Source organism: Folsomia candida, unplaced genomic scaffold, assembly GCF_002217175.1.
Source record: "Folsomia candida strain VU population unplaced genomic scaffold, ASM221717v1 Fcan01_Sc038, whole genome shotgun sequence".
In the NCBI taxonomy this organism is placed as follows: domain Eukaryota; kingdom Metazoa; phylum Arthropoda; class Collembola; order Entomobryomorpha; family Isotomidae; genus Folsomia; species Folsomia candida.
This window is the reverse complement of record NW_019091230.1, coordinates 980,338-997,925: the sequence shown is the minus strand read 5'-3', so window position 1 is coordinate 997,925 and position 17,588 is coordinate 980,338. Positions and strand designations below refer to the sequence as shown.

The window sequence follows — 17,588 nt, the reverse complement described above, 5'->3', positions numbered from 1 at the left end:
CAGTTTTAGAAAAAAACCGAGAAATTAAATGATTTGCAGAGACAGAGAGAAAGTAAAGGGTTCTACTACTTGGGTGGTGAGGATGAATTGAGTGTTCAGTCTTTAACATTGAGTGACAAAAGTGTGTTAACATAAACAATGACTTTCATCTAATCTAATTATTTTGTTGTTAAGTCTTCAACTGAAAACTAGAGGCAAGAATGTTCTACTCCAATGACACCCCCACCCCGATCCTCATCCCAATTTAAAACTTAATTAGTTACTAGTAAATTGGATGCGGTGTAGCAATTTTCAAGCAAATTATTATTGTAAGTAGAAGCAAAGTAATATTACATACCTGATTTTCTTCACGCTTTTACTCGAACACGAATATTCATAATCACGTCCACACTCGAATTTCTTTCTAGCTTTGAAATTAATTTTACCAAAATATTAACGACTTGTTAGCGTGAAGTATTGGTGGAATATTGGTGTAATATTGGAGGGACACTGAATAAAGGACTGGAATAAGTATCCGTTGAAAAAGTACGGTTTCTTCACAAAATTCCTCTATCCACCGCGGATTATGTAAATCTTCATTTGGAGTGATTTGTCTTATTTTTCTGAGCGCGTGTCGAAGTACCTACCTACATGTATTTATATTTTTCTTTTTCAAGACTCGTCGTGTCATCGTCATCTTATTATCGACATGGTTGTGGTGATATTATTTTTTAGTAAGAAAGAGACCTTCCAAAAAAATAAAAACGAGTTGTCGTCGACGTCTTTTTGGTGGTAGTGATGGTGGTATTAATATTATCTACATTACTGAACAATTTTACAATATAAATCTGTAACAATAATTTAAGAAGAAGAAAGGACAACGCCCCAAATAATTGTAAGTACGTACGTAGTTACACATATTTATTTTACACATCTTCATCACCGTCGTCGTCGTGGTCTCGCTATCAATTTTTGTTTTTGATGATGGTGATACTATTATTAAAGGTCGTGGTCACGATGGCGGCGGTGGTGGTGGTGGGTGTGGTGGAGGTCCATTCTTGGCCATTGTCGTTGTCGCAGCCCCCAGGACCCACGCCATTACTTATACTATCGCTTTCGATGTGCGACGATAAGCACTGATGTGCAGCGTTACGCCATCCTTCTACATCATTGTGCATCATTCTGATGCCCATTACCCGCATTCGGGCACCGGAACCATACGCAACAGTGGGGGAGGGTAATGTCACGCTGCTTATCTTCACCAGTGGCCACAAAGTATTTACTCTACTTACTTGTTACGGGGATAATTCAGCGCGTAGCTGTTACAAAGCCTCGCCACACACATTTACCCTATTGTACGTAGCCGGTAAATTATAAAATCTTACCTTTTTCCAACCACCGTTACATACTGAAGAAGTGAATAGATTGCAACAAGTTGTACGTCGAAGAAGTAAAAGAAGCCATTGTAAAATGCTGTATGCACGTGACAAGTTTCCAGACAGATGATCCCGGCCCACATATACCAGTGAATCTGATTTCGGTCTGTGGCTCCACATTTTTGACAGTTGAGGAAAATCGAGCCCAGAAACGGGGGAGCGCATGGGTCCAACATGAAACGTCCCAGGATGCAGAAACACCCATTTGTAGCAACGGACGATACGAGAAATAACATTAGCCTGAGGGCTGTCCAATTATTTTGGGATCGGATCGGTACCGATTTATCTGTTTTAAAGAAATTAAGAAAACAAGATGTAGGGTCAACTGGGGCAAGAGCGCGTGCATTTCATGAAACTCATCATGCTTATAATTGCAACTTATGAAAAAAACAATTTCAAAAATTTTAAATTTTGATAAGGCATAGTAAATTAGGTCGTCCAAGATTGTCCATAAAGAAAATTTAAAAATATTCAAATTAGAATGAGATATTTAAGATTAAGTACGTGCGCGCACTTGCCCCACGGTTTTGCAGAATCTGGGGCAAGTGCGATTTTTCGTGGGGCAAGAGTGCTTATATCAAAAACTAGGCTGATATTGATCCAGCAGCTGCAATAACTGTTTTTAATAACAAATTAAGCTATTACTAACAATTTATGTAGTTATTTTATCAATTATTATGTTTACGAGTACTCATACGAGCCTTTTTAGGGGGCAGATTTTCTTTCTTGTCAGTTGTTTTAGTTTTCCGACCGGAATTCGCTGATTGGTTTTTGGCAACCTTATCGCAATTTGTCGAATTTTGATTTTGGCTACGTGCATTCTTTTGTTGAACTTCATTCTTCTTCTGCTTAAGTAATTCTAAATAAGTTCATTGGGTAATTATCTCAGCAGTGTCAATTCGTCCCCTCTTTTGCGTCTCCTTTTGTTTTTGACGCGTCACAGTTTTGAGTAAAAGCTCTTCAAATGTTGAATCTTGAGTATCAACTGTACCTTGCATTTTACTGAGCCGATTCAAAATTTGTTTCTGTTGATTAAAAATGGCCATCAATTGTTGCCCCGGCTGCCCATTAGACTGATCCTTATTGGTCACAGCTGCATAACGTTGCAACTTATTGGGATCAATTTTATCTTGCGAAATTGCACGTCTATTCAAAGCCATGATGCCAGTTACTTCGAACCCTTTTCGAATGACTTCGGGACTCGTCTCAGTCCGAGAAAATTAGCGAATTCTGCTTTCGGTAAAATTCTTCCGGGATTACGTCTAGTCCATTGCTCAAGTTGAATATCCCACCGAGTTTTGACACCGATGAAAACAGTCACATCCAAGGGCTGATTGTCTTCCTCCCCTTCCATGGCTTGGTCTTCAATATTAGTGTCCATTCTGGAACTTGATGACAATTGGCAGATTGTCGCACGGTCAACTTCTATTGGACATCAGTAATAGTTTTAGCCATTTGATCCACTGTCCACCGTCCCCCTACACCCCTGTTGGTCGTCCTTATATATTTCAGCACCATTATAGGTCTGAAATTTGTAATTGATATGTAATTGATAATTTATTTAGAAATCACACTTGCCCCACAGAAAAAGCACACTTGCCCCAGATCCCGCACAACTGAGGGGCAAGAGTGAGTCAATTGTAATTAGGTTTCAAAGCTACTACGGTAGTTAAAATATTGTATACAAATTATATAACATATGAAGACTTGTATTTAAAAAGTTGAATTTTTTTTACCTGGTGGTTAAGAAGTAATCAAAATTTCAAAATATTTCAATAGATTTTATTTTCTCAGTTCTAAATTCGCTTTTGGGAAAATTGATTTTGCGGTAGTTCTGGGGCGACTTGATATGAAAACTTGTATGAACAATTACAACAATTAACTATTTAACAATGTACACTGCACTAGTTGACCACAATTATTATGAGGTCAAAGATATAAATAAAAATAAAATTTCATCAAAAACACTCTTACCCCAATTGACCCTACGACATTTTAATGGTATATATCTTGTAACCATTTTGATTTACAAGGAACGAAATGCGAAGCGTAAGAAATTACTTCCCGCTGCACTAGTTCATAGCCAGATGACGCATATTTCTTGCACGATGCGTTACTTTTCAGTGCAAAACATGTAGCAAAACCGGAAAGAAAGAAACCCTGAAAATTTGAGCAGTTCTGATTTTAATATTTAGATACTTAAATAGTGAGGAAAAATTTTAGCATCTAAGTTTGGAAAAATATGCACGTATTTAGATAGTTACATGATTGTATGTAATCCGAAAATAAATAATTTTAAGGTCACAGACTAATTAATTAGACATTCAAAATGTTTGGGTAAAAGGGGAACATTCGAGTAACTGAAAAGTGAAAAACAGAGATTTCAGTACCCTAGAAATATTAACGTACCAAAATCCTTGTCGAATTTTATCAAAGCATTCATTTGGGCCACTGCTTTTACGTTTGGATCCCACCCGTAGCTAAACAGCAGTAAATTCAGCGTGCAGCAGAGAATCATCAAGGCTTCCATCATTTTTCCGGGACATCCATTTTTCATTAATCTGTAAACCACGGTGGACATACCGAACAGATATGTCCACTCCAAACCTTGCACAAGTTGTCTGAATATCCTTGTATTTTTGGTCTCGGATATCGAAATTTCGTTTTTAACCTTGTTAAACACAAACGGTGCAGCTTTCAGAAATTTCAAAACTTTGATATGGTGTTTTACAAAGGGCAGAAACGCTTCTGAAAGCATCTTGATGACGAAGAATCCTTTAGTGTTCTTCGTATCTTAAAATATTTAAGTTACGACGGTTACGAAATTTTTTAAGCGTCGTTAGACTCTGTCGTAAAAAATCTGTCGTAAAAAGTTACTACGCTTCCAATTTTTACGAAGCTTGACCCCTTATTTTTTTCTTCGTAACCTATTTTGCGACACTAAGCATACCAAGAAATAATGAATGCCCACAACATTTAGTAGAACTCCCTACACTTTAGGAACAAGGTTTTATAAATTTTACAAAGCTCGCGAATCGCGTTAGCTTAAATCCTGATTAAGTGGAGTCCACTTAATAAGTGGTCCACTTATTACTTATTTATTTCGCAATTGTCTCTGAAATTTGTGTACTATATAAAGTAAACAAATGAACATATATTGAAAGTTTTGAACATTTCGAAGAATAAAAATCATGCATACGTATGTACATATGCACACGATATGAACTACATACATAGGTATGCAGAGGACCACAAAAGAAACACTCATGTTACACTAGCTTTTTGGCAAACTTTCTTATTCGTTTCGCAAACTTATTAATCTCGTAAATAATATCCCTACTTAAATTTGCGATGTCTGCACTGAAACTATATACATGCATACATATTGATCAATTTCAAATTGAAAGTCGAAGCCTTTTAAATATTTCAGTTGGTACGATTGGATGTCAGAAATTATCGATTTATGCATCTGTAACTCCTGATCAATGCATCTATCACATTGAGGAACTAGTTTCAATCGTAAATGCGTACGTGATGCTCGTTTGCGTACGTGAGGTTCGTTTTTCGTCATCAATGCATTCTTTCTGTTCCACAGGAGCAAATGGGGAAAATGGGAAAATGGCGTGCCAATTTGGCAATAAAATAAAATTAATTAATTTAATTAATAAAATTAGCCTCCTTAAAAATCAATATTTCCGGGATATGTATGCATGACTTCAAACTCTTGATCTGCATAAAATTCTGAACATTTATACACGTATGTACAAACACACCATTGTTTGGATTTCCGTAGTATGTATTTCCATATGCATTTATTTATGTACATATACATACCTACAAATTTGGCATATATGCCAAATTTAAAGATTATTAGATTAGATGCGTGTTGTCAAAATAAGTATTTGCTTAAAATTAAATGGAGAGATGAATATGGAGTTAGCTTTGCAAGAGGATAGGTTTTAAACAAAATGCTTAAAGTTCCCAAAAACCTAGTCTTCTGACCCCCAACCCATGGAGGGCGACCCGAAAGTTATATTTTGTTAGCTTTTTCAATAAATTTTTACAAGATGTGTATTTCCCAGTCGGAAATTCCCACTTGAAATTTGTATTTATATATGTATCTATCTCTATTTTTATGCGTATATAATTGTTGTCTTCTATGTTTAGGGTGAAATTCAAGTCAGGATCTTATCTCGTTTAGAAAATTAAATTTCTTATTATTACATAGGGATAGATTGTTTAAAATGCTGAGAAAAGTATTGAAACTATTGGATACGTTAGTAAAACTGTTACATACATTAATTCTTATCGACGTCAAACCGTTATTCGGACCCCCTTAAATAATTTAGGAGTCTAAGCTGGCCCAGTACAGCAAAAGATATCCAAAAAGCTTTAACCGCACAACACTCTTAAAAATAAAGTCATCATAAATTCTGTATTAAATAAACCATACCAAAGTTCCCAAAAGTTAGCTCTGGATTTAGTTTATAGTTTAAATGCTTAATTCAAAATTCAGAGTGCATTTTATGTCCAAAATGTTCCCTATAATTTTAAGTGTGCATGTTACGTACATTCCATCAATTCCTTTTATATATAACTTTGATCTAATTACAATTTAAGTACAACTAATAAAGTATAAAGTATTGTAGATAGTTAGATCTATTGAATTTAGAGAACTTTATAGTCGAAAATATGTTTTAAAAGAAGCATTAAACTTATATAAACGGGATATATTTGATTAAATTTTTGCCGAGGATGTGGAGCTGATTTGAAAAGTACTTAATATAATTACATATCAATACCTTAATTTAAAAGTTGGCTTAGAATTGATAAAATTAACAAATTTACAAGAAATTGGCTGGTCAAAAGTATTTCTCAGTAAAACGAAATAAAAATACTATAAATATAATATAAAGAGACTGGCATAACCACGCTACAGAAATCCCAGGCATGTATCCTACCTGCGGTACATATGTCAAACATTTTCTTATAATGGGGTAACAATTTATCTCCAAAAATTAGCCATAGTCTCGAGCAAATCATACTATTTGGTAGCTTCGAAATAATATGTCAAAACATTGGAAGTGATGCGAAAAATTGGGGACTCCTTGATAAAAAAGCTTGTACACATGTATGTACACTAAATAATTTCTGAGTCTACATACGTACGATTAGACACCTGTAAGAACGTTTTTAGTCAGGACAACACCGCCCATGCCATTCTCTGAGCTAGTCATGTCCGTCGCTAGACTCAAGTAAATTCCATCCTGCCATTATAAACTTCAAACATTTCCCCTTAATTCATAAGAAAATTTCTAAATTTCCTATCGGTGCGATATTTTCTGAACTTTAAGTCAATAATCATTAATATTTACCTAAGAAGGCTTGGATAAATTAGTTAGTTGCTACAATTTTGGTTGAATGTGTATACATTTATTCCGATCGATACGTACGGCCCTCACTAATTTTAGTTATTCTTATCAATTTAATACGGTTGTCCAGAACTTGACTCTATCCGATGCTAATACTCTCGAAAAAATTCCAATACGCTTATAAAAATCGGATGAACCAATCTGTCCCATTAAACTCTGCATTTTCAAATTCTGAATATCGTGTTTTGTGCTTCTTAAGATTTGTCCTTAATCATTTTTCTAGAATTTCTGCAATGGTTTGCCTTTTATGTAGTTAAATTGGTTATTGGAGGCTATCTATTTGTACAACGTCGTCATAAATGGCATTAAAAAATGTATAGCAACTAACGAGATAATATTGACAAAGAGGAGATGTAAGGTGGTTATCTCCGATTTTGACGGAACTAATTTTTAATTGATTACGCTCAGAAATATTTATGTATAAGTGGTATTTTTGGGTTTTCCAGAATGTGCATGTTCTCGCCCGTTACGAAATTACAAAAAATTTCAGCCAAAATCAGGATTTTTAAAAAAGTTGTAACTTTTCGAATTTCAACTCGATCTCAATAATTAGACTATTTTTATTTTTGATCCTAGTTATTTCCCTGAAATTATAAAAATTAATCTTAGAAATTTAAAAAATGTGATATTTCTGAATTCTTTAAAATGCAAGAAACGTTAATTTTAGAAATTGAAAGTTTTTGGAAACAATGTCTTTTTTTAAATAAGTTCAGAGAAGTATATAATTCTGAGCAAAAATTGTGCTTAATTTTTAAATCGGGTTAAAAATTGATAAGTGAACGTTTTAAAAAATCTTTAGTTTGGCTGATTTTTTTAAAAACTCGGCCACGGACGGAAACATTCTGGAAATCGCAAAAATACGGGTCCGCTTATTTATGAGCGTGAACAATTTAAAATTAGTGAAAATCTGAGATAACCACCTTGCGCTTCTTCATTGTGAGTATTTAATTCGCAACCCTCATTTTGCTTCATAAATAAATGACAATACCTCTCCAAATTAAGACTACTATAATTTAAGTTTTATAACTATATATGTAACTTATTCCTTTATATAACTCCATATAAATTTACAAATTTAGGGACATGTATGTAACCAGAATCAGTCCTACGACTCAAATGTCTCAATATAAAACAAAATAGTTCCCCATCTTTACAATAAACCTTTCCTTTGGAACGTCGTGACGTAAAATAATTTATAAAAATGATTTTAACCCCGTTAATGTGGTCGTGCCTTGATTTATTTTCTAAATATTACTCCCACTTCTGGCCCCACCCTTTCGAGTGGGATCCTTCTAGAAAGAAATTTGTCGCAAATCCTAAATCCACCAAGTTACTATTTTATTTTTTATCCATGGCGACCCTGGTCTGTAGCCCTATCTGTTCCGTAATACTAGTGGCAGCTAACTCTTCTGCTTTCATAAATCTCACCTTCTTCGATGTACTAGGAAACATCTTGTTCTTATTCGTAGAAGTGCTAACTTTGGTCACGGAATTGTCATTTTCCTTCTACGCCGAGGAGTTGAAACTTTTCGGCAATTATTTGAAAAGACTTGATGCCCAAATTCGATCACGTAAGTTAACACAAAACATGTGGTGGCGTAATTTATTTACGATAAGTAATATCTGCCGAATTCTAAGAATTAGGGTAAAACTTTATAGCCAGCTTTTACACGAATTTATTAGGTGTCCTTTATTTGGTAAAACTTTTACCGTAAAAGTTTGTGGAATACTATGATATTCCACAATTTACTCGTTTCATTTAGGGGTCGTTCATAAGTTATGTAGCGCAAAAATCGCACCTCGCATCATGTGTCATATGTGTGTAGCTACGGTAGCATTCCAGCCTTTGACCCCCTCGGGTTGTATAATTTATGAACTGCCCCTTACCAACATTAGAGTGAATTTTGAAATTCTATAAATTGTCTAAATACTTGACACTTTTTTGTTTCAGGTGCGCATTCTTCACCTCCTACAACATACTGGGATCCCTTAGGAATATTTGGACACATTTTACTAATCGCCTACACGGCTTCTCCTTGGCTAGCAGTTGCATTCATCCTGGTTCTAGATATTAGACTGGATCCCATATTTTTACTGATAAAACATTGCATCCCCAAGTATTGGAAGGTATCCTTACTGCAACTCTACTACATTACCCGCCCCGGATTTTTCATCCCACTGATGCAAATATGCCGCACATTGTGTTTCCTGATCCTCTCCGGTATAACGATTGGTCACTTAGGCTTAAACTGCGCTGACCACGTGAACAATACGTCTTTTCTAGTAGCAAGCCAGCTTCGCGCGCAAGTTGAAATATACTTTCGGGGTTACAACGTTTTGCGAATTTGCGCTACTGCCATGTCCAGAGCGTTTGGAGGGATAATATTCTCCGCATTGACGACAGTTTTCATGCTCACGGTGATAGCAAACTACATCTCGATCCGAATGAGGGGCTTCATTCCGACGTCGATCTACATATTTTTCCCCGTGACGGGAATCCTTGCCCCGACAACGATTCAATTCATACTGTCATTTCTTGTCGCTATGAATGATACTACAAATGAGATTTTGGCAAAGTGCAAATTCCATATGAATAGAAGTAACGACAAGAAATATGTGAGGCGCAGGGTTCGTTCGATGAAATCAATTTGCATGCATGGTGAAATAATGGGGATAAAATTGTTCAAATGTTGTAGATCGAATAGGTCGGAATATTTGTATGTGATGCTAAGTTATACTGTGACGGCGCTTATTACGTGGAAGAAAGTTTAGAATGTAGCGTATTTGTTGTTGTCTTCATATAAATAACCCCATTTTAATTCTTGGAAATGAATGAATAAAATATTTTACTGATTTGTTTTCGCAGAAGGATATGTAGATATTTGGAAACTGTGATGCATTTCTCGCTGTCAGATGACCATAATCTATATATGTTTATAAAAATCATTAGTATCCTTAGCTTAATTACGGGAAAAGATTTGCATATTCTTGCAGGGTCAAGCAATTCATGGGGTCACTACCAAGTACATAATCCAAGTAATCTGTACTTATTTATCATCATCCCGTCTTTCCAAGTAGTGACTACATACTTCATAAATACGATATTACTTGGTTGAATACGGTATAAAAAGAGAGAACAAGATTGGTAAATCTCTACAAAGCACGTCATCCAAAAAATATTTTGCAGGAAAATTAAATACTCATTATCTACATATCTAAAAACTTGAAATGGACTTCAATTTACTGAGCAGATTTTTATTCCTAGTTTCCTTAAATGTGTGTCAAGCCAGATTTAGAGAAGAACTGCCAACCAGGGCCCCACGTCTTTTATCGACATTGTCTCCATTAAACAAAATTCTGTGTCCTGTTCCCGAACCACTCAAGCTCTCTCAGCCAACTCAGAAAGCACTTAATTCAAACATACTATCGGCACTTAAAGAACAGGAGAAACTTTTGTTAAGGATTGAGGCCAACCTCAAAACGGAGATTCGGGCATTGCGAAATGTCACATTGGAGTGTAAGCAGATTTAATATTTATGAAGATAAAAATGGAAGGAAAACCCATATATTACGTCATTAAAAAGAGGTTTGGGTAGCTTTGGATCGGCTGTCCTACTCATTTTACCTTAATATGAGTAGGACAGGGACCAGGTGGGTCAGTGGTCTACACACAGGCGTAATTTTTGACGTAATATATGCATGACCCTCGAGTGACATTGATGCAAATTATTTTTCACGGCAGCACCAGTCGCCAATATCACTGCAATGGTTCCTGATCATCCTGCCCCCGTTATCGTTGGGATTGGAAATGTGCTAGTAAGCTTTAACCTTTCTGATAATAAATATATATTTGCATAATCACTTCTAACGTTGGAGTGGATAACTCAACGCGAAAATAGTCAATCAGTACATTTTTAATAATTTTTTAGTACTGGGAATTTATTAAAAATTCTGTACGACAAATGTATAGAACAGGTCGTTTCCATTTTTTAAAAATATACATATACATGCACACTCCCAATTTTAAAAGTTTTTGAAGGAGGAGATCTCAAATTTAGAAAACGCCCTCAGAATGTCAAAATTTTAAAATAAATTCCCACAGCCTAGAAATGATTGCCAATGCTTGATTTTGAAGCTGTTGCTGATGAGTCATCAAACCCTACCTTAATATGACATGCATGTACATATGTAGCTAAATTCCACCTTCTTGTTTAAAACAGCCTGGCCACCTCGTCTCAAATGCCGAGCTTATACGACAAGGTTATCCACAGTTGGAACAGTGCCTTATCGAGCGTGGAACTACTTTTGCTTCGAATTACCGCTGTTTGATTGCCAGGGGTCGGTTGGAGTGGATAAACAGCAATTTAGTTATCCGAGACGAAGATGGTAGAGCGACTTGGTCCGTGCTCACAGAAGGGGAAGGATTTCGCCTAACATTTCAACACGATGGAAATCTTGTTCTGTACAATCAAGAAAACAGGCCGTTTTGGGCCTCGTATACCGAGGGAATAACCGCTAGACTTGTATTTCAGCCTGACCGGAATTTGGTAGTGTATGGGGCTTCTAATAACCCAGTATGGGCGTCTATGTCGTATGTAAAAATGTAAGTTGTGAGTCCCACGACACGTATGTACATACATGCACATGTCGATAAGGTAAGCTCCGATGGAGCAGGAATAAACATTTTAAAACAATAAATCAACCATTTTATGTCCATTGTGTCATTTACCATGGTACAAATACATACAGATTGTCACACTGGCATTTGTATATAAATTACATTTTCGTTTTAAAAAATACATGTTTGTGAATAATAAATAAGATGTACACGTATGTATGTACATCTTATTTCTGATATTTATAAATATGCACCGAATGTAAATATGTATGACACATATCATTTACATAAATATGTACTGTATTTATGTATGATACATATGTACATACTTATCTCCAATTATATAGCTAATGCAAATTATATTACCCTAACACATTTGTGTTGCATACATACATGCTGCATTAAATATCTAAATTTTATATACATACATATGTATATGTGTGAAAATGATTTGTAATATCAGCCTATGTATCTTGAGGATATATTTGTAATTAATATAACATGAATGACAGTGGAAGCACGGATTTTTACCCCATTTGGAACAAAATTAGCAACCTCACTTGCATTTTGCATTACATTCCATGTTCACTTTTTTAATGAAATTATGTCGTAAACATATTTTGTAGTCGGCAGTGATCCGTGGTTTTCTCTTTCACTGTTGATTATTATGACATTAATTACATACATATTATCAGTCATGTTAATAAGTAAGTGTCGTGTCACTGTTGATTATTATGACATTAATTATTAATTACATACGTATTATCAGTCATGTAAATAGGTAAGTGTCGTGTATCACTCGTAACCTCAAAACCATGTTATTCTGCCCATTTCTAATTTCAGCATACGTTCATATTTGTACAAATCACTCATATTCTCGCATACATATTTGTATTTATTTGCATTCATATGTATCATTTTCAGATTCTCGTGTTGACTGGAAACTCGCTCAATGCAGGATATTTTGCTGTAAAAAATACATGCACTAATGAAGCACATGCAGCTTTACTGGATGCAGCTCTGCTTAAAATTGCGCAAGGCCAACTGGTTTGTTTTGCCTCTTTTTGTTTCACTTTTCCATAGAAGTGCCGACTTTACCTTTCATGCTGGATAATATTTAACTCCATTTACATACATATTCCAGCAGTGCAAAAATATGACAACATGTGTCAGTCATTCCATGCTGGCCGGGGTGCTCGTTTGCTGCCGAAATCCAGATTAATTTAGATATTTATGTATATCGTTATACATATGCAGTGAAGAGTTAATTTTCTGCATAGTTATTCACTGTTAGAAATTTGGTCCTGGTGTAGTCACGCAGGTATTGAGTTCTCGATATTAAAGTTGCTATCAGTTGGTATTAAAATTATACCGGTCCATAAAAATTTGGTACCGATATGACAAAGCTTTAGTACCGAGCTAAATATTGCTACACCGGATTTTTGATCAATACCACGTTAATAGAGTTAAATATGAATACCGCTTGGTTTTATTTTATTTAAGACTGGGTGTTTAAGAGTGTTGATTTTTTCTTATTTCAGTGAATATTAAGAAATGTCGGGTTTTATCCCGGTGCCACAAAATGAAGGTGGAGCCACTAAAGGACACCTTGACACGGAGTGGTACGAATTTCGGAGGACGGATGGATCCTTAAAGTGGCCACAAGTTGTCGGGGGCATAATTGGCGTACTCTTCCTGATTGGATTGATCGTGTTGATTGTGTTTCTGATTATTGGATTTATTGGTAACTGTTTAATTATCATTGAGCTAATTCACACAGTCTTTGTAAACTCCAAATATATGTAAATTTTGCAAAAATAATCTTACAAGTTTTTACAAAATGAAACTACGCTCTTCTAAGGGCATCTTTTTCGAAATGAGCAAGTTGACACCAAATTTTGAGCTGAATTTCCTTAAAAATGTTCATAATATTTTGCGAAGGTTTTTAAGTTTACAGGATTTACGGATTTTACAATGTTACCAAGGCCGGCGTAAATTTTCTAATTGATTTGCTAAAATTTTAATACGTGTGATTTTATTTATTTATTTTAGGAACGATAAGTTTTGGCACGACCCCCGCCATCCAGTACATTTCACGGGATGCAGAAAATTTCAGGGTAAGATGTTCTGCAACCAGTAGCAATGAAAAGTTTGTGGTGAAGATAACCTGGAAAATTGATGATGATCGAGATCCCAACGATTTTCGTGAGTTGGCCTAAATAAATATTGAGGGTATTCATGATTACTTCGAATTCTTCGTGTCGTAAAATTAGTTAAGACGGTTAATTGATTTGGTAAGCGTTGTATGTAAGATGTTATCATAAAAAATTGCGTTACTAAGGTAACGAAGCTTGGCCCCATATTTTTTCTGCATTAACTAATTTTCGATACTAAGGATACGAAGAAATAATGATCGTTTATAGTAATTAAATTGTGTTTAAATAAACCCATTTACAGCTCAAGATATGGTCCTGCAGGAAGATGGCTCCCTAATAATTTATCACCCGAGTCAGGAACGTGACGAAAAACGGAAATATATCTGTGTCGCTACCGCAACTGAGGATGACAAGTACAAGGAGGAGAAAAAGATGCAAATCAATTTACGAATTAAGCGTATGTTTTGTGCTCCATTAAATTATCGTATTCAGGATTCAATGACTCAGCATCAAACTTGTCAAAGTCGAAACATTTTTAATCATTTTTCCGCTCTAGGAATTTGTTTTAAAATTCTGGAAGACCAATTCCTAGTCAATAAGTTGACTGATAGAATGACTGTGAGTTCTTAACAATTAAGATAAGCCAGTTTCGATGAGTTCCAATTTTTCTGAAGGCTTCTTAACCTTGAGATTTCATCCTTTAAAAACTGTCCAAGTCTGGAGTGTACTTACATATATTTTTTTAATTGGGAACTCTAATTTTCCAATTTTTAATTGTAAACTTTAAGCACACATTTTCTTCCATTGTGCTAATATTTAAAAATCTCTCAAAATCAACTAGGACCACCGCGATTCATTAAGACAGAGTCGCGACCAAAACAACTCACCCTAACGTACGGGGAGAAGGGTCAAATTAACTGCGTCGTGGATGCCCAGCCCCCCGCGACATGGACGTGGAAATGCGGTGGGGTCGAGATCAATAATGATAATCCGTTCAAGGATAAATTCAGCGTTATCAATACCGAGAACGAATCAACCCTGAAGGTGTGCGATTTTTTTGCAAATCTGTACTATCAAATAATTTTTGCAAATACCTATTGGGGATATTCATTACTATTTCGCATGTTCTCACCGAGCAACATAATTTTTTCAAGTCTTTGGGAGGGCAAGTTCTCGATTAAATCCAATTTTTTACTGGCGAACTTTGGACACTCTCTTTACAAGTCGCCAAATTAACAAACAAATTGGTTCAATATTTGGCTTCAAAATTTGCATCTCCAAAACGATTATTTAGTCAGCATTTTTTCTCCAAAATTGTATTACGATCCGAATTGTCGAACTCGTAATGAATAACCCAAATTAACCTAACGTTGCTAACGATAAGAACTTGTAGTGAATACCCCCAAGACATAATGAACATTTGCATATTTCCTCAAATCCACAGTTCGAATACATCCCGGAACTATTTCGACGTGGAGGCTGCTCCTGCCAACCCCATAACGAGGTCTCCACCCACATAATAACTCTCCACACGAACGTCACCCTGTTCTACCCACCGGTTAAGCTGCACCAAGCCACCTTCCGCGGCGACACGACTGTCCGACTGATCACTTACCGGGACGAGGATAAGGGTCCGCCAGACACGAATATGTGCTTCTTCCTCCAATACAAGATCTCCGACGAGGAGGTTGACGACGAGTGGAAGTTTGCAGAAAGGGTTTTGACCAATTTGGACTTCGACGTGAAGAAATGCACAATTGAAAAGTGGAAAGAGTGGAGAATTGATGGATTCAATACGCGTGAAGTGTTTGACCATTTGAACGGTAAGGAAATATTTTTAAATACTGGAGGTAATAAACTTTCGATAATTAATGAGCAAAAGGAAGTGAGACGTATGTAGTTACTGGGATCGATTTGTCCGTCCGTCCGTCTGTCTGTTTGTTGGAACGATAATTCTTGCACGAATTAAGTTTTTTTTTAAATTTTGTTATCGGATTTCTAAATCCAATTTTTAAAGCAAGAGGCCTTTCGCCAAGTGACCATGTAGGCCAAGAGGTCACGACACCACGGTAACGATGTCAAAGGTCAAAATTGTCGACTTTTTTGTTTTGACAATTTTAGACATTTATACATACTTAATTTTGATAAAGAAATCGCCATCGTATCGGCATCCATCTTGGTGACCTACATATAAACGAGGTCTGACGTCAAGAATGGCGAATTTTTCTATGAAATCATCCACTTCGAGTATTGTACTCCGTTTTCGCGAGTTTATTTATTTTACTTACATATTGCTGACGTTTATTTTTGGTGATTGTCAAATTTTTATGCGAGTTTTTAAATTAAAAAAAATTAACAGTTGTGGGTTCCGCACATTTTGACCTGCACGGACTCCAGCCTTCAACCGGCTACGATGTCAGAGCGATGGCCGTCAGCGTGGAAAATGGGAACGTTCCGCACATCAGGCTGAGCGATACGACTCATTTCGTTACAAAGGGATCGGTATGACTCGGATTTACATAAACGTTACGATTTTAAACAGAAAGTACGATACTAATTTTTTTTTTTGAATTTAGAAACAACTCAGCGATAATAATTAAGTTCGTGTATAATTCACGAATCTAAACCTGTACGGAAGATACATATTTACATATATAAATATTTACATACATACATATCCTGAGCTTGATCCAAATGTGATTTTAATATCTTTACAAGGTTTACAATTTTGTGTTGTCATAATAATTACTTCAAAAGTTAGTTTATTTCGGCAAGGCGCAAATTTATGAAAAATTAAATCCAAGCTGTTTTAATTGGTACATATTTTGCCAAAATTCAGTGCTGAACATTTCTCAGTTAACGCTTCACTTGCAGATATTCCTTAAGTTTATATATAAGGTTAAAAACATTAATTTACATTATTCAATACTAAAAATATCGATAATTATTATTCGGTTTTATTCATTTCAACAGAAAAATGTATTCACAAAGTAGTCACAATTACTTCATATTACTCGGATTCACTATTAATTAATTTTTGTAGCATACATAGATACATACATACATACATACATACACGAGAACGGGTACATACATATGCATACTCTTAAAAACCCTGTGTTAATCGTCACCACGCGGTGTGCATGTGTGACTTCACCAATTAAGTGCTTATAATGTTTTTCACCGCATGGTGATAAGTCTTGCCCGCATGGTCACAAATTGTCACTGGCTTGGGTTAATTTTATCACAATTAAATGAGAAACATCATCCCCGCGGGGTGAAATCACAGATGTATATCCATACCGTTCGTAGAGGATTAACACCGCGTTTTTAAGAGTGTATATACCGCTTAGGATTAGTTGTGCAGACGCAAACGTATTTATCAACGGAGGATAGAGAAGTGATCCTGTTTCAATGTCTGACATTAAAATAGAAAGCTATGTACTGTAAATTTATTCAAATGTTTGTATGTGTCTGTAAGCTACAATTTGACAGACTTTACGCTGAAGTGAACGACTTAACATACGCGGATTACGAAAGTAATAAAATTTAGCTAAATATAAATTATGTGGGTATCCGTTATCCAAGTAAAATATAAAATACTAGCGTATAAGCCCGTCTTCCGCCGGGCGAGAGCGTATTTGATTTTCGTGAAAATTAAGTTGAATTTTTCATAATTCCAACGAATTATTTTTTTTATTATATCTATTTATATAATTAGCTGGAAATGCCTGTTGGCGAGGAAGTGAAACTTTTTCCAGTTTTACTTCCGTCACGGAAAATTACTTTCACTTCCGTTGCAGACAAACATTTCCAGCTTATAACATAGATGCAATTACATACATAAACATAAATGGGTATTATAGTTGTTGGCATGTAAACATCTATGTAAATGGCGGACCTCGAGTTCAACCTTTTTTTTGCATGTGTGATCTTCAGTATCTCGTGAAAAGTGGTAAAAAAATAT

The 17,588-nt window shown here is 35.5% G+C and overlaps 2 protein-coding genes across 2 annotated transcripts; both read left to right on the top strand.

Annotated features, from left to right (window-relative positions):
• Positions 1–9,986: 9,986 nt before the first annotated feature.
• LOC110861197 lies at positions 9,987–11,561 on the top strand. The gene is made up of 3 exons (XM_022110308.2): positions 9,987–10,364; positions 10,590–10,663; positions 11,068–11,561. The coding sequence occupies exons 1-3, from the start codon at positions 10,076–10,078 to the stop codon at positions 11,452–11,454; spliced, it is 750 nt and encodes a 249-aa protein (XP_021966000.1). The 5' UTR covers positions 9,987–10,075; the 3' UTR covers positions 11,455–11,561.
• Positions 11,562–12,623: 1,062 nt separating this feature from the next.
• Positions 12,624–17,184, top strand: LOC110861161. The gene is made up of 8 exons (XM_022110273.2): positions 12,624–12,786; positions 13,007–13,209; positions 13,518–13,670; positions 13,923–14,078; positions 14,463–14,665; positions 15,066–15,444; positions 15,981–16,123; positions 16,198–17,184. Exons 2-8 carry the CDS (start codon positions 13,020–13,022, stop codon positions 16,219–16,221), a joined length of 1,248 nt encoding a protein of 415 aa, XP_021965965.1. The 5' UTR covers positions 12,624–12,786; positions 13,007–13,019; the 3' UTR covers positions 16,222–17,184.
• The last annotated feature ends 404 nt before the right edge of the window (positions 17,185–17,588 follow it).